At 41.6% G+C, this 18,194-nt stretch overlaps 1 protein-coding gene across 13 annotated transcripts in view; it reads right to left on the bottom strand.

Annotated features, from left to right (window-relative positions):
- Positions 1 to 18,194, bottom strand: part of LCLAT1 (lysocardiolipin acyltransferase 1) — a 226,405-nt gene that overhangs the window by 124,155 nt on the left and 84,056 nt on the right. For 11 of the 13 annotated variants that reach the window (XM_009183933.4, XM_021924712.2, XM_021924713.2 and 8 more), the window contains one exon: positions 2,457 to 2,625. The exons of the other annotated variants lie outside the window; for them this stretch is intronic. In XM_009183933.4, coding sequence (XP_009182197.1) covers positions 2,457 to 2,621 — 165 coding nt within the window. In that variant the 5' untranslated portion in view covers positions 2,622 to 2,625. The remainder of the gene's footprint in view (positions 1 to 2,456; positions 2,626 to 18,194) is intronic. 13 annotated transcript variants of the gene reach the window in all.

Here is an 18,194-nt window from a genome sequence, read left to right as displayed (position 1 = left end):
CAGATTCTACTACAGTTTTTAGCTGCTCTTACCAGTAGAGTAAGCAAAAGTGATATGTGCAACTTGCTATGTACTAGACACGTGAGTCACTGATACAGAAAGAAAGCATTTGCTCTAGACTTCCTCCAGAGTGGGGCAAAGAAGTGGCAGTCACCCAGTCTTGACCAAATACAAGAGGACATTATACCAGGCTGGAGGCCAAGCTAGATGGATTAACAGGATAGAAGACATCTGAACCCTTGATGACATCAGGACCCTTTGATGACCTCAGAGACCGTAGGTACCTTGCCAGCCTGGCCCTGTAAGTCAGTACAGTTCTACCGTATTTGAGCCACTATATTTTGAATTTTCTTTAAAACACCAGTTTAGCCTAAAATACAAAAGCAAAACTAAAACTAAAACTAAAATTAATATAATACCAAATATTTACTGTGTATCTACCAAATGGCAAGCATTATACTAAAAAGGCTATATATTTATTATCTCGTTTAATCATTACGATGACTTTCTGATATAGGTAGGTAGTATTAAGATCCCTTTTTATAGAGATGAAGAAACAAAAGCTTACAGAGAGGCTAAGGAGCTTAGCCAAGTTCAAACGACTAGAAAGTGGGAAGGCCAATAGTGAAACCAAATACCTGTCTGCAATGTCTGTGAAAATGCTCGCTCTCCAAAAATTAGTGACTGGACACTGTAAAAGCATTACAATTATATTAATGTTTACCAATTCTCAGAACTCTCAAGGTTTTGGCAGAAAGATTCAACAAAAATGTGTGGTTCATAATTAAAAGATTATATACTACAGAAAACAGATGACATTTAGAAAATGAAGTATAGTAACAATACATGACTATTACAAAAAATCATTTAACCTCTGAATGTTTGCTTTACAATCAGATATACAATTCTGAATCTAGAATAAATCTCAAAGATCATTTACTCCAATTTATTTTACAGATGATGAAACAAACACTAAAAATAGTTATATAAATGACACGAAAACAGTCAAATGTTTCAATAGGAAATGTCTCTGATTTTACGATGACAGTAACATTACTTAGCATACAGTTTGTAGATGACGTTTTAGAAGTATCTACTTGTGATGATTAATATTATGTAAACTGAACAGTATTCTTATTTTACTTAATATATGTATATAGAAAAATACTCACTTTGTAAATAGAGAGTGATAGTGGTTAAGCAACAACATAAAATGAGTATTTTATGGTAAATGGTATGTTTAGGGTTGCAATGAAACACTGGGCTTCATATCATTAAAGCTAATTTTAAAATGTAACTCTAAAAATTAATGGTCTGGGAAAGTCAACTTCTGTCCTCTAAAAGAAAAAGATTTTTAGTCAAATGAAAGCCAGAAAAGAAATTAGTCAAGCTCTGTAAATTGACAATTAGGATAAGACATTTTAGGTAGAGGACTATTATCTTCACAAGGACAGAGATCATATCTGTCCTGTTCATCACTGCATCCTAGCAAAATGCTAGGTACACGGTAGACAATAACAAGTTGCTGGATGAACATTAAGAGATCCTGCCAACTACTCTTGCAATCCAATCACAAAACAAAGCATACTTATATTAAAAAAAGCAAGAAGAAATTTTGCCTAAAAGACCAGCCCTAACAGAGTAAAAGGTACTAGACATCATCCAGCTGACTTAAAGGAAAATATGGCTATAATTAATAAATAGACGAGAAATCTCAAGAAAGTAACAGAACCAATAAAGAACCCAAAATAAATTCCAGAACTTACAGTATTTTAAATAAAAATTCACTAGATGAACAAACAGCAGATTAAAGATAACAGAAGAAAGGGTCATTCAGCTTGAAAACAGATAAATAGAAATCATTCAATATGAAAAATACAGGGGAAAAAATACAAGGGAAGAAAAGGAAGAGAGCTTTTGTGACATATGTGACAAGATAATCAATCTAACATACATGTAATTGTAGTTCCCAAAATGAGGAGAGAGAGAATAAGGTAGAAAAAAATGTGAAAAAAATAATGGTCTAAAATTTCCCAGTTAAAAAAAAAAACAAAAACCAACCAACCTATAGATCTAAGAAGCCCAATGGAACACAGCAAAACACATTCAGCCCTCTACATCCTTGGGGTCTGCATTTGTGAATTCAACCAATCATGGGTCAAATATATTCATGGGAAAAAAGGATGGTTGAACCTATACTGAGAATGCACAGACTTTTTTTTTCTTGTCATTATTCCCTAAGCAATACAATTCCCTAACAATAACAACTACTTACATAACATTTATGTTGTATTCGGTATTATAAGCAATCTAGAGAATATTTAAAGCATACAGAAGGATGTGCATAGGATATGTGCAAATACTGTAGAGACTTGAACATCCATGGATTTAGGTATCTATCAGGGGTAGGGGGCACTCTAGTACAAGCAGACAGTCTCCTCTGGTGTGTAACTTACCACAGGTAGGGTAAGCCATGTTGCCACAAGGCGGTTGTTGATCCAGCGATACCAAGACGGGTTTACAAACATCAAAGGTAAAAAGGGACCCAGCATGAAAATGCTTCCAAAAAAGCTTCCCCAAAACAGAGTCAGTATAAAGTAAATCCCTTTCCATGACGCCATGATTCTGAAAGATATAAAAAAAAAAAAAGGATATATTTTGTTACTATACATTTAACGGCTTGAATTCAATTTCAGGATGATGGAGCATAAAATGATCACTAATTTTAGGGCTACAGAAAGGCTCTAATAAACAATATAAGTGCCTGAATTTCAAAGAGGTGACCCTCCTACATGCTCTACTGGTCTAACAAGTTGCCAGTACATTAGAAATTTATATTCTCTGGTCGGGTGTGGTGACTCACGCCTGTAATCCCAGCACTTTAGGAGGCTGGGGGTGGGGGGGGGGTGGATCACTTGAGGCCAGGAGTCCGAGACCAGCCTGGCCAACATGGTGAAACACTAAAATACATCTCCACTAAAAATACAAAAATTAGCCAGGTGTGGTACTGTGCCTGTAATCCCAGCTACATGGGAGGCTGAGGTAGATGTTACAGTGAGCCGAGATTGCACCACTGCACTCCAGCTGGGACAACACAGTGAGACTGTTTCAAAAAAAAGAAAGTGATACTCTCAACAGAGCAAATATCTGACCTCCAAAAAGAGTTATCTAGTTTAAGAAGCCTTTTTTTTAAATCATAAAACCATGTATTTTCCTTTCTAAGGTGTTATCTAACAAACTCATAAAATATTCCAGAGTGTTTTCCTATCCAGAACTAGAAGCAATTGACTGAAAACTACAGACAAGTTTCCCAAGTTGAGTACAACAGTCCCCACTTTGGATCCATTCCAAGACCCCTAGTGGATGCCTGAATCACACATTGTACTAAACCCTTCATATACATTACATACATACCATGATGAAGTTTAACTTACCAATTAGGCGTGGTGAGAGATTAATAATAACTATTATTAATAAAGTATTATTAAGTAAAATAAAGGCTCCCTGAACACAAGCACTGCTATACCCCGACAGTCAATCTGATCACAGAAACAGCTATTAAGGGACTAACAGGCAGGCAGGATAGCATATATTGCATCAACGCACGGGACAAAGGGATAATTGACATCCTGAATGCGACAGAGAAGCATGGCATCAGATTTCATCCCGCTACTCAGAATGGTACACAAATTTAAAACCCATCAGTTGTTTATTTCTGGAATTTTCCATAAAACATTCAAACCACAGTTGACTTTGGGTAACTCAAACCGCGGAAAGCAAAACTGTGGGTAAGGAGGGGACTACTATATACCTAAAAACAATGGCAAGTTAGCAGAGTACATTGAAATTTTTTAAAATCCAGAAATATTAATTCTTTATATTAGAATCTGAAAATAACATCTTGGGTACTTGGTCTTTAATTGGCTTTTTATGAGTTGAAGGGTTAAGTAGAACTTAGACTCTTCACTGGCTATTTCCAAAGATTACTGTAGGGGGTCCTCATAACCAGAACATCATACTGATGTTGGAATGCTTGTTGGAAACATAGTCTAATATGAATAAACATTTGATTTTACAACTTAAACTATGTTAGAGAAAAACTGTGTTTTGCCTCAGAGTAAAATTGTTAGAAACATTGAAATGATGAAAAAAATGGCCTTAAAATCTATGTAGCAAAAAGGTATCTCAGAGATCAAGACCTCTGAATATTTTAAAAGAATCACAACAGGAAACAGAATACATTTTCAAATGTCATGGTGCTTTTTAAAAATATCAGACAAACAACAAAACAGGTCAAATACCTTAAAACACACAATCAAGACTGACAGTATACTAAGTTTTTATTTGTTTGTTTGTTTGTTTTAAGGCGGCGTTTCACTCTGTCGCCAAGCTGCAGTGCAGTGGCGCGATCTCGGCTCACTGCAAGCTCTGCCTCCCGGGTTCAGGAGGTTCTCCTGCCTCAGCCTCTGGAGCAGCCGGGATTACAGGCGCGCGCCACCATGCTCATCTAATTTTTGATTTTTAGTAGGGACAGGGTTTCACCCTGTTGGCCAGGGTGGTCTGGATCTATTGACCTCATGATCTGGTCGCCTCAGCCTCCCAAAATGCTGGGATTACAGGCGTAAGCCACTGCGCCTGACTGACTACTATTTTTAAATTTCTACTGATACTTGACAGTACCGTGTACAAAATCCTTCAAAGTACAAACTGAATAAACATCAACTAAGAGCTGGCTTTTTGCTAAACTCTAGATCTAAACTTTTAAGAGGTGGGGTAGGGCCGGGCGCGGTGGCTCAAGCCTGTAATCCCAGCACTTTGGGAGGCCGAGACGGGTGGATCACGAGGTCAGAAGATCGAGACCATCCTGGCAAACACGGTGAAACCCCGTCTCTACTAAAAAATACAAAAAACTAGCCGGGCGAGATGGCGGGCGCCTGTAGTCCCAGTTACTTGGGAGGCTGAGGCAGGAGAATGGCGTAAACCCGGGAGGCGGAGCTTGCAGTGAGCTGAGATCCGGCCACTGCACTCCAGCCCGGGCGACAGAGCGAGACTCCGTCTCAAAAAAAAAAAAAAAAAAAAAAAGAGGTGGGGTAATGGAGTAATAATGGAAAAAGACTACTGGAAAGCAGCAGGCTGAACAATTCCCAGAGCTCACACATGGGGCCTGGAGTGGTCTGTTACCACCTATCCTCAACTTTCCTTTCTCTGAGGCTCAGGTCTTCCTCTTTGCATTGATGACACTATAGCTAGCTTCTCCCCAGAAAAAAGAAAAAAAAAACCCTACAAACATCTAAATTTGGTATTCTCAATGCCTACTTCCTTTTATATACCCGCCCCGCCCCCCAGTCCTGCAATGCTGCTGCTCTATTTGAAATCCCTGTAACTACCTTTATCTACTGTTGTTTTTTTCTGCCAATTAGTGATTAGCTAGCTCTGTGTTTAGACCCTCACCCCTCAACTCCCTGCAGAGCTACACTTCACATTGTATCCATATATAATGCTTCCCCCATCAAGGCTCTGGCATGCTTCTTCCTCACCAATTTCTGATTTGATGTGATTAACAGAAAAAAATATATAAAGTAACTTAGCTATCATATAATAAAATATTTTCATTATGCAGTGATGAAGCTGAGGCTCAGGAGAGTTAAGAAGACTTTCCTAAATCCACACAACAAATTAGTAGCATCAAATCTTTTCTGCTTACTGCTGCTTCTGCTATATCATGCTCTCTTTCTCCTGTGAAGGAGCCAGAAATTAGCCCTGAAATATGTCTCTAAACATAGACTTAAACGGGTAGAAAGGTGTGTGTCACATGAATATACTGGGATTACTCAGACCAAATCTAATCTAAAATTATTTCCATCCTACTTCTATTCCTTCTCTTTCAATCATTTGTTGATTTTCAATGATTCAATAAACATACAAAGATATCCCAATTACTGTGTGCCAGACACTATGTTAGTCATCTGGAGATTATAACAGTGAATATGACAGAAATTGCAAAGCTCTCACAAATCTAATGGTCCCTCCATCTCTTCCTTATGAGCTCCTATGTGGCTCTGCATTTAATCTAGCCCTATTCTGTATCTTCTTCCAAGTCTCAAGAGTTTGATGGACAAACTTGGTTCCAAATTATGCTAGCTATATACTTATTTGGAATAGCTAAAAAAAAAATTTTTTTAAACAATAAAACTACTGACAATACCAGGAGCTGACAAGGATATGCAGCAACCAGAACTTGCAAACACTGCTGGTGGGAATGCAAAATGGGATGGCCACTTTGGAAAAGTTTGGCAGTTTCTTAAAATGCTAAATAGACACTTACAATAAAATCCAGAAATTCCACTCAATATCTAAGACAAATGAAAATGTATGTTCACACAAAAACCTATACATAATTATTTACAGCAGCATTATTCATAATTACCAAAAACTGGAAACCACCCAATTGTCAGTCAGGGAGAATGGATAAACAAAACCATAGTACATCCACACAATGACATACTACTCAGAATAAAGACAAACTATTGATCCATGCAACATGTTGAGTTAATCTCAAATGCATTATGCTGAACAAAAGATATGGTTTTAAAATCTTTTACTGGATTATTTCATTTATATGACATTCCAGATAAGGCAAAACCAAAGGATAGGGAAACAGATCAGTGGTTGGCAAAGATTAGAAGTAGGGAGATGGTTTGATTACAAAGAAACAACACAATATAAGTTTAGGGGTTGGTCAGGCACAAGGTGGCTCGTGCCTGTAATCCCAGCACTTTGGGAAGCCGAGGGGAGCAGATCACGAGGTCAGGAGATTGAGACCATCTCGGTCAACATGATGAAACCCCGTCTCTACGAAAAACACAAAAATTAGCTGGGCATGGTGGCGCGTGCCTGTAATCCTAGCTATTTGGGAGGGTGAGGTAGGAGAATCGCTTGAACCCGGAGTCGGAGGTTGCAGTGAGCTGAGATGGTGCCACTGCACTCCAGCCTGGCAACAGAGTGAGACTCCCTCTCAAAAAAATAAATAAAAAATAAAAAAAGAAGAAGTTTAGGGGGTTGAGGAAATTGGAAACTGTTCTATTTCCTGTTTAGGTTATGTTACAGGAAAGCTGTCCTGATCCAGACCCCAAGAAAGGGTTCTTGCATCTCACACAAGAAAGAATTCAGGGAAAGTCCACGATGCAAACTGAAACCAAGTTTAGTACGAAAGTAAAGGAATGAAAGAATGGCTACTCCACAGACAATGCAGCCCTGAGGGCTGCTGGTTGCCCATTTTTATGGTTATTTCTTGATGATATGCTAAACAAGGTAAGGATTATTCATGCCTCCCCCTTTTAGACCTTATAGGGTAACTTCTTGACGTTGCCCTGGCATTTGTAAACTGTCATGGTGCTGGTGGGAGTGTAGCAGTGAGGACCATCAAAGGTCACTCTTGTTGCCATCTTGGTTTTGGTGGGTTTTGGCCAGCTCCTTAACTGCAACCTGTTTTATCAGCAAGGTCTTTATGACCTGTATTTTGTGGTGACCGCCTATCTCATCCTGTGACTTAGAATGCCTTAACCATCTGAAAATTCAGCCCAGTAAGTTTCAGCCTCATTTTACCCAGCTCCTATTTAAAATGGATTTGTTCCAGTTCACACACCTGTGACAGTCACAAGACTATACACATTTGTGAAAATCCATAGAAAGTATATTTTTTAAAAAGGGAACTTTACTGTTTGTAGATTTTTAAATAAATTTTTTAAAAATTATGCTATGTGATATAAAATCTGACAATATTTACTGTTCTCTTATAATATGGGGAATTCCAATTTTCTGGATTATTTCAATTACAGTAACACCTAAAATGTAACTAGCTTTTAAAATATTCCAGGCACTGTTTCATGTATTTTACATGTCGACCTGTTCACCAGTCACAGCAATCTCATAATGTAGGTATTTTCATTACCTTAATTTTACATATAAAGCTATTGAGGCAGCAAGGGGTTAAGTAACTTACTAAAGCTACACAGCTAATAAATAACAAAACTGGAACTTGAAGCCAGGTAACTTGGTGTCAGAGTCCACACTCAGGCTAAAATGTTACACTATGTTTCCTTTTCAAGAATATATTACATCTGTAGTTAAATATATACCTGTTTTTAAATAGGCTATAAAATAAAGATTTACAATTATAAACTAAATGTTTAATACCTCATACAAAAATTATTCTGAATTTTAGAATTCATAGAAACTTAGTGAGAAAGCCTTATGTCTTTCTTATCTTACTGTTACTGGCAGGTCTTTGTTCTTAGAGCTCCCAAGATGGTGGTGGGCCGCTCCCAAGATGGCAGCAAGCCTTCTGCTCTCTGACCTGGGGGGTTCTTGGCTTCACGGATTCCAAGGAATGGAACCTTGGGCCATGCGGTGAGTGTTATAGCTCCATTAGAAGCCGTGGGTCATGGAGGAGAACCATGGAACCCAGCAACTAGTGTTCAGCTCAATTAGGACAAACACACGCACTTAACCACACAGAAACAATGGCGAGCCTCTAGCCTGATCGGGAGTGGCAATGGGCACCTTGCTGGATCAGAAGCACAGAGGACACCATGCCAGATCCATAGGGGTGAAAGTCAATGGCGGGTCTGCAACAGCAGCATTCAGCAGTGGTGGACGGCGAGCGAAAGTTCAGCTCGAGCCCTAACAAACATGGACCAGAAGAGTGTGCAGTTGCAAGATTTAATAGAGTGAAAACAAAGCTCCCACACAATGGGAGGGGACCCAAAGGGGGTTGCCACTGCCAGTTCGAATGCCTAGGTTTACATCCTGATCACTGTCCCTCCCCCTGTGCTCTCAGGCGATAGATGACTATTTTTTTTTACCTCCTGCTTTTAGCCTAATGGGTATTTTAGTGAGCTCTCTTTACTACCTGACTGGTCAGGTGTGAGCTGAGTTACAAGCCCCGTGTTTAAAGGTGGATGCAGTCACTTTCCCTAGCTAGGCTTAGGGATTCTCAGTCAGCCTAGGAAATCCAGCTAGTCCTGTCTCTCAGTTCCCCCATCTCAACAGGAAAACCCAAGTGCTGTTGGAGAAGTTGGCTGACAACCACTCTAACTGCTTCCTGCTGAACTGGGGCATAGAAGGGGGCATGCAGTTGAGATTTCCTCAGGAAGGGTACCTTTGATGTCATCAACATCAGAGCATGGGCTAGCAGGCCAGGGATCCGCGGTAGATCTTAGTCATGGACTGCATCTGGGGCTCCATTTAAAGAACCATTTGTAGTTTTACAGCATCGATTCCAGAAGAGACAAACTTAACAAGGAGGTTAAAGATACAGGGATTGAAATGTATGGCCTGAAGTGCAGGGGGAGGCACATCCAACAGTTAGTAGGGTTTGGGGATCAGCATAAGCCAGTATAGGCTGGATGTGTTCCTCACTGAGGGCCCAGGTGCCTTCGAATAATTTTAGCCCTAAGTATTTAAAACTTGCTGTGAGCAGAGCTGAGCCTTTGGTTTGGATACCTTGTAGCCACAGGTGGCGAGGAACTTTAAGAGCGTTTGGGTGGCTTGATGGCACAAGGTTTCTGAACGGGTGGCTAAAAGTAAATCATCCACATACCAAAGGACAAGAGTGTCCAAGTATGAGAAGTGGCTCAAGTCTTGGGCTAATGCCTCTCCAAATAGATGGGAGCTGTCCCTGAACCCTTGGGGTAAAACAGTCCAGGTGAGTTGAGACGTTGAGTTTCAAGGATCTTCAAAGGCAAACAAGAATTGAGAGTCAGAATGTACAGGGATGCAGAAAAAGGCATCCTTAAGGTATAGGACTGTAAACCACTCTGCTTCCTCTGGTATTTGGGAAAGCAGAGTATAAGGGTTAGGTACAGCTGGTACAGAGGGACAACAGCCTCGTTGATAATCCTGAGATCTTGCACTAACCTCCACTGTCCGTTGGGTTTCTGTACTCCTAAAATTGGAATATTGCAGGGGCTACTGCATGACCTTGGGCTTTTAGGTCCTTAACAATCTTCTGGAGTCCTTGTTGGGCCTCAGGTCTAAGAGGGTACTGCCTTTGGTAGGCAAAGGAGGCAGAATCCTTTAGTTTAACTTGAATGGGACGGGCATTCTTCACTCGTCCATATTGTCCTTCTGTTGCCCAGACTTCAGGATTAATTCCTTCCTCAAGCAGGGGACAACAAACAGGTGTTCCTTCTCCTATGTTCAGGTGTATAATGGCTCCTACTTTTGCTAGGATGTATCTCCCTAACCAAGGAGTGGGGCTTTCAGGCATAATTAGAAAGGCATGTGAAAAGAGTAAAGTTACCCAGGCCCAACTTAGTGGCTGGGAGAAGTATCTAATGACTGCCTGTCCTAGGACCCCTCAAATAGTGACAGGTCTGGAGGACAGCTGTCCGGGACAGGAGAGTAAGAATGAGAAGGCTGCATCAGTGTCCAGGAGACAATTAACCTCCTGGCCCTCAATGGTCAAGCATACCTGGGGCTCTGTGAGGGTGATGGCATAGGCTAGCGCTTGCCCCAGGCACCCTCAGTCCTGCTGCTGGATCATCTGGTTAACGGCTTCTGACTCACTTTCGTCTGCTGGGGCAGTGGGCCTTCCAGTGATTCCCTTGACATAAGGGGCATGGACGAGGGGGCAGCTTATTTCTATTCAGACAATCTTTTTTAAAGTGTCCTTGTAGACCACACTGGAAGCAAGCCCTGTTAGGCATTCGATTTGCCCAGCCTTTTCCTCTTCCAGAGCCTCCAAAGTTCACTTGCCTGAGGGCCTTTTTTTATCCCATTTGTCCCGTTCCGCCTGCTCTTCCTCATCACTATTATAAAAAACCGAGCTTGCCAGGTTCAATAGAGTTTCCAAGTTTTGCTCTGGGTCTAAGGTGGACTTACTAAGTTTTTTCTAATGTCTGCAGCTGACTGAATGATAAACTTATCTTTTAAGATTAGTTGGCCTTCAATAGAGTCAGGTGACAGAGACGTATGCTTTCTCAATGCCTCCCTTAGTCTCTCCAGAAAGGCAGTAGGATTTTCTTCCTTTCCCTGTGTTATAGTAGACATCACTGAATAATTTATAGGCTTCTTCCTAGTGTTCCACAGTCCTTCTAGCACGCAAGTTAGCAAATGTCTGAGGCACCAAGCTCCATGTTCTGTGTCCCCAGGAGGGTCTACACTGGGAACTGCCTGCTGGCCTGTGGGGAATTGTTCTCTTTCCTCTGTTGTCATCCTATCATTGACCTGACTGAGATACCAGAGATCGCCAAACTCTTGGGCTGCAGTTATGGCGGCACTTGTCTCATTTGGGGTTAGTGTCTGATCTAGCAGTAACATTGTATCTTTCCATGTCAGATCAAAGGATTGTCCTAACCCTTGTAAAATCTCAATATAGCCATCAGGGTTATCTGAGAATTTACCTAGGTCTATTTTAATTTGCTTCAAGTCTGAGAGGGAAAAAGGTACATGCACGCTGGCTGGGCCGAATTCTCCTCCTCCCACTGCTTGGAGGGGGCATAATCGGGGAATACTTGCACTCCTTGGTTCATTGTTTACCCCTTTGCCTATCTCCTCTGGAGACAGTTTGGGTTGAAGGGAGGTCCTTATTAGTTGGGAAAGGAGCCAGGGGGACACCGGCATAGGGAAGTAGACTCTGAGGGCTTCCTGTATGGCATAAATTACACTTTTTACATAATTGTGAGTTGTCTCTTAATGAAAAGAAAGTTTGCACATACGGCACGTCACTCCATTTGCCCTCTTTTCTACAAAAGAGGTCTAGCTGTAAGATGGTGTTATAATTTATACTTCCCTCAGGAGGCCAGGTTTCTCCCACTTGAAGAGGATATTGTGGCCAGGCGGTACTGCAGAAGAATATAAGTCATTTCTCTCTTAGCGTCTGAGGGTCAAATTGGTCCCAATTCTCCAGAATACATCTTAGGGGCGTTTTTGCGTTGGGGGAAACGTTTCCCATCTGGAAAAAGAACATAGGGATGCTAGCAGCCCTAGTCATTTTCCGATGAGCATTAGTCCTACGGTGTCCTCTATGGTCCTAATGCTTATTCCTTTCCAGGGTGCGTAACCACCCATGGACTTCTGCTTATCAGATTAGTTATGCTCACTGATGTAGCAGTCCTGCACCTGTTTTCCCGCCTTTCTTGACCGACAAAGAAAGGGGTCTGGGCTGCTGGATTCCAGTGGTCCTTTACCAGCGTGCCCAACATTGCCTTTGTGCTCAGGGTTGAGTTCTAGAGCTAGGATGGGTTCCTGAGTGTTTCATAACAAACCAGTTGCCCCATCAAGGTGCATTCCCATAAACAATGGTTCCTAGAGGGTGTAGATAACCTTTTGAGTCAGGATTGAGATAGATTTTTTTTTTTTATGATAACCATTTTTATCCAAAGCAAACTTCCTTCATGCCTGGGGACTAGACCGTCTAAGGCCACAAGATTAGAAGTTAGGATAATATATGTTACACTGTTAACTTTTAGCAACTTTACTTTTATTGAAAACCTTGTAAGTCTGGAATTTCAATTATCCTTTGCTATTAATAAGATTTTGTTTAGTCTAAATTAACTTAGAATTGGTATAGATCGTCCCTTCCTGGTTCTGTAAGTACTTTAAGGCTTGGCTGAGTGCAAACAGCTCGCACATTTGAGCAGACCAATTATTAGACAATTTTTCTAACTCTGCTTCTACAAGAGTTTCCCTATCAATTACTGAATACACATTCTGTTTTTTTTCCCTCAATCACCCAGGAGGAACCATCTATCGTCCTGTCCTGAAGGGAGTTCCTCCTAGGTCTGGTTGGAACTTTGTATGGTAATTAAGATTTAAATCCCCTGTTAGGAAATCTGCTGGGTTAAGGGAATTTTCAGTGGTTAATGTTAAATCATCTTCTTCTAACAGAATAGCCCCATACTTTAAGATTTTTGAGTTAGTAAGCTACCTTTTTTACTTAGGATATTTCTGAACTGGTGAGGTATGCTCATGATGAGCTTTCCTCTAAAAGTTATTCTTCTACTTTCTTCTGCTAGCAAAGCAGTTGCCGCTACAGATTGAATGCATTTGAGCCATCTGTGGGTTATTGGATTAAGGATTTTTGATAGGAAGGCTACGGGTTGTCAGTGGCCCCATTGCTTTTAGCTATGCCCTTGTTTACACTGACAACAAGGTGGGTATTAGAGTGTTATAGGGTCAAGGAGAAGACCTTCAATTATCAATTACAGGTTTTAAATTTACCCTGGCTTTTAAAGGAATAGGGTACACTGTTTTTTCTTTACTACTTCTCTTTCTCTCTTTTTGACTTTCTGTCTCTCTCTGACTCCCTTTGTCTCTCTGCCTCTCTTTTTTCCCCCTCTCTTTCTCCCTTCTCTTTTGATAGATGGATTTTGGGAACATAGCAGAATGACATTGCCCCCATTTGCCACTATAGGAATATGCTCTTGCCGGGCGCGGTGGCTCAAGCCTGTAATCCCAGCACTTTGGGAGGCCGAGACGGGCGGATCACGAGGTCAGGAGATCGAGACCATCCTGGCTGACACGGTGAAACCCCGTCTCTACTAAACAATACGAAAACTTAGCCGGGCAAGGTGGCGGGCGCCTGTAGTCCCAGCTACTCGGGAGGCTGAGGCAGGAGAATGGCGTAAACCCGGGAGGTGGAGCTTGCAGTGAGCTGAGATCCGGCCTCTGCACTCCAGCCTGGGCGACAGAGCGAGACTCCGTCTCAAAAAAAAAAAAAAAAAAGGAATATGCTCTTCCCTTTAATTTACTCAATTCGCTTTCATCCTGATCTGTTATGTTGTGGTAGACCCAGTTTCAGTTGTTAAAGTACTGGGTTATCATTCTAAGGCCCTGGCCAAGGAGTTGAGGCTTGGAGATTGTATTGCGGGGTGGGGAGGGGGGAAGGGCCGGTAAGCTGGGTAGAAATTGGGAGGAGAGCATCTTAAAACAATGGGAGAGCAATCCTCCCAGCCATTTACAAATCTGGGGCCCTGGCAAGGGTGGTGGGGAACGGGTCCCACATAACTGCCCATGTCCACAGCTGTATACCTGAATTGGGAGGGACACCAGGGACAAGACTCTCTGGGTTCATAGCCTAGATGCCTAAGGACACAGTGGAGAGCTTCCTCAGATCCCTTTGGAAATACAACTTGCTCTAATACTTGGGAGAGGAAATGAAAGCCTGAACCATTAGTACCTAGGAGGCAGGGATCGGAGGAAGTAGATTCAGAGGTAAGGAGAATTTTGGGGCTACACTTTCAAGAAAGTGGTGGTTGGGACCCAGGAGGTATGGGTCAGAAGGAGAGGTAGGGGCGCATGCATCAGCGACTGTGGAGTAAAGACTTCTAGCTGCACCATAATCTCGACCGGCCAATGCCAGGAGTTCGGGATGACAGCTTTCTGCCTCTAGCTGGCCCTCGGCTTCCCCAGGAAAATTGTAAAAGCAGAAGCTGGTTCCAGGCAGACCAACGCTCCCAATTCAGAAGGGTTGGGGGCTGTTAGCCTTTTCCCAGAAAGCCTGACACCTGAGTCTTAAGTCCGGCAGCCACGCTAATCATTTTTAAATGGCTGACAGATGCCCAGTATTTTCCTCCGACTCTAACGAAGAATAGGACAGAATAGCAAGTGTAAGTGGTCCGATATTACTCAAGGCTTTGGAGAATCCCTGTATAGGCCACCAGATGTTACTGGTAGGTCTTTGTTCTTAGAGCTCCCAAGATGGTGGCAGACCACTCCCAAGATGGCAGCAAGCCTTTTGCTCTCTGATCTGGGGTTCTCGGCCTCACGGATTCCAAGGAATGGAACTTTGGGCCATGCGGTGAGTGTTATAGCTCTATTAGAAGCCATGGGTCATGGAAGAGAACTGTGGAACCCAGCGACTAGTGTTCAGCTTGATTAGGACGAACACATGCACTTAGCACGCAGAAACAATGGCGAGCCTCTAGCCTCGTCGGGAGTGGCAATGGGCGTCTTGCTGGATCAGAAGTGCAGTGGACACCGTGCCGGATCTGGAGGGGTGAAAGTCAGCAGCGGGTCTGTGACGGTGGCGTTCATCAGTGGTGGACGGTGAGTGAAAGCTCAGCTGCAGCCCTAACAAACATGGACCAGAAGGGTGTGCAGTTGCAAGATTTAACAGAGTGAAACCAGAGCTCCCATACAACGGGAGGGGACCCAAAGGGGGTCGCCACTGCCGGTTCAAATGCCTGGGTTTATATCCTGATCACTGTCCCTCCACCTGTGCTCCCAGGCGATAGATGATTGACTATTTCTTTACCTCCTGCTTTTAGCCTAATGGGTATTTTAGTAAGCTCTCTTTACTACCTGATTGGTCAGGTGTGAGCTGAGTTACAAGTCCTGTGTTTAAAGGTGGGTGAGGTCACCTTCCCCAGCTAGGCTTAGGAATTCTTAGTCGGCCTAGGAAATCCAGCTAGACAGGACTATCATTACCATCCCTCAATACCTAATGTAATGTGTATCACACCAAAACTTGGGGAGGTGCAAGGAATGGGAGTTGCCAGCTTCTGATGGAAGAAAGTTGGGTTAAATAACTGACAAATTAAATATTTAATCTTTCTAAAACCCTTTAAAATAAAAAAGGTGACATAATTGAGAAGTAATTAAAAACACTGCAATTTAGTATCACATTTTGTGCATTCTTTGCATAATACTGATACCTTTTTTAAAAAGACATTTGAAAACTAACTGCAGTTTTAAAAGGGCATATAATATTTTATTGACAAATAACAGAGATAGGTATAACAGAGATAGAGAAGTGAACTGTAGATAATCCTGAAAAACTATGCCTACTTCAAGTGTAACCTAACAAGTTTTCCCAAATGACCACTTTCCTTTCAGCGAATTAACAACAATCTTAATAACCTCACTAATTTCCTAGCTCATAATATGATTATGATGCTTACCCATGGTGTCTAACCACTTATGGTTCAAACCATTGCATCACCAAACAAAAGATAAAATAGAACACATGAACCAAAATACAGCCCACCTAGACTTCTTACTCAGTTGCATGTGTTATTCCTAGAGCACGACAATGTGGGAGGACATTCCCTGACAAAGATTAACTGACTCCATTATGGATACCTATAGTCCCTTGCTCAGGAAGGAAACATTTTCATAGAATCTCCCTAGTTATTTTATTCACGTAACAAGTCAAGTGTTAGCAACTAGTGTTACTCTCAGAGTCTAATAGGGAAGCTAAGTACGAAAATAAATTATTGCAATTCACTGTGATACATGCTGTAATAGAGGGATAGGAGATACGCAACAGGTGTTAAGGGTAGATCAAAGTAGACAAGATGAACTCTGCTAACAGGGATTAAAGAAGGCTTTAGACTCTTGGAGGATAAGTGGTTGTGGGAGGGGAGAGAATACTCCAGGCAATAACCTGCAGAGTCACAGAAATTTGAAACAGCACGGCTTAATCAGAAAACTTTTAAAACTCGTATTACTGACGTACAGGGTACACAATGGGGGCGGGGGGAGCGGGGGTTGCAAGAACATAGGCCTGAGGGAGAAAGTACACACACCCAGGCCAGGATAGCCAAGAAAACCACATTTGACAGGTCACTAGGGGTGGAGGAAAAATATCTAAGGCATATGAGTCATGTTTTAGGATACATGTTAAAAGTGAAATGTATATAAACGTTTCAGAAGTGAAATGTATATGAACATGAATTCAATCAGTATACAGATTGATTTTATTAAGAGCCTTCTCTGGATCTAAACAGAGAGTGCATGGGACTTGTTGGCAAAAATCCCAGGACTGACAGACGCTGGTATCACAGAGGTCTGTGATGCAGCTCCAACACTCAACAGCCAGAGGATCACAACCACATTACTTAACCTGGACACTTCACTTATAAAGTTAGGAGGTTAGGGAAAAACCTCTCTGGGGCCTCTACTAACACAGGAATTCTAAATATAGGCTATCTTTTGCCCACTGAATACTTATCAGGAACTTTACAGAGGGCTCTTGGCATTTACATATCTAACACCTAGAGATTCAACTATTCATGAATAATCCAAAGGTCATAACATGGAAGTAATCTGCTGAAACTCAAAGCTCAATTGTGAACACTGCAAGGCTGATGTCAAAAAACAAACCATTTAGGTAGTAATTAATGACTCTGGCCAACTGTCTAGTATCCTAATCTCAAAAAGCTTTTATTCTCTTCTACTTACTTCATACACACTTCTTTGGGGAAGTGATATGCTATAATAGATTTGTAAATGTGAAGGTTCAAAAGGACCTTGTTATATCCCTTGACAATGTCAAGTATGTCCTAACACTGGCACTTTACATTCTCACCTCATCCAAACAAAAGCCTCAAAAGCAAGCTGTTGATTTATCAGTAGTATTTACAGGTAAAGGAATGAAAGATTTAGTTCCATTAACGAGTCCCTGACACTTTATATTGAGTGAGGTAAGAAACCTATAACCAAGGAGATTCCCAGAAAATGCAGTGTGAGCCCCGAAAATTTGAGACAGATCGCAGTTAATTTAGAAAGTTTATTTTACCAAGGTTGAGAACAGGCACCCGTGACACAGCCTCAGGAGGTCCTGATGGCATGTGCCCAAGGTGGTCAGACCACAGTTTGATTTTACACATTTTAGAGAGACATGAGACATCAATCAACATAGGTAAGATGAACATTTGGTTCCATCTGGAAAGGTGGGACAACTGGAAGCAGGGAGCGGGCTTCCAGGTCATAGGTAGATAAGAGACAAATGGTTGCATTCTTTTGAGTTTCTGATTAGCCCCTCCAAAGGAGGCAATCAGATATACATTTATCTCAGTTTGCAGAGGAGAGACTATGAATAGAATGGGAAGCAGGTTTGCTCTAGGCAGTTCCGAGCCTGACTTCTTCCTTTAGTTTAGTGATTTGGGGGGCCCAAGATATTTTCCTTTCACAGAGAAAAGAGTTCAAATGCAGAGAGTTTGAAGGCCAAAAAGTAAATAATGAATAATAAAAGCATATAACAAATTAAGCATATTGTTTAAGCAAATGCAAGCTCATTTATTCATGAGACTAGGGGTCAATAAAGTACACACAAAACCACCCATCTACATTATACTACAGTTGCACTTCTTACATTTTACTCTAGTAACTAGGGAACCCTAGAAATTCCCCATTTTTTCCAAAAATATAGGAAAATGAAAAATTAACATGTGCTGACTTACATATAT

The sequence above is a fragment of the Papio anubis genome, chromosome 14 (genome assembly GCF_008728515.1).
Source record: "Papio anubis isolate 15944 chromosome 14, Panubis1.0, whole genome shotgun sequence".
Classification (NCBI taxonomy): Eukaryota; Metazoa; Chordata; class Mammalia; order Primates; family Cercopithecidae; genus Papio; species Papio anubis.
This window is presented reverse-complemented; position numbering and strand designations above follow the sequence as displayed.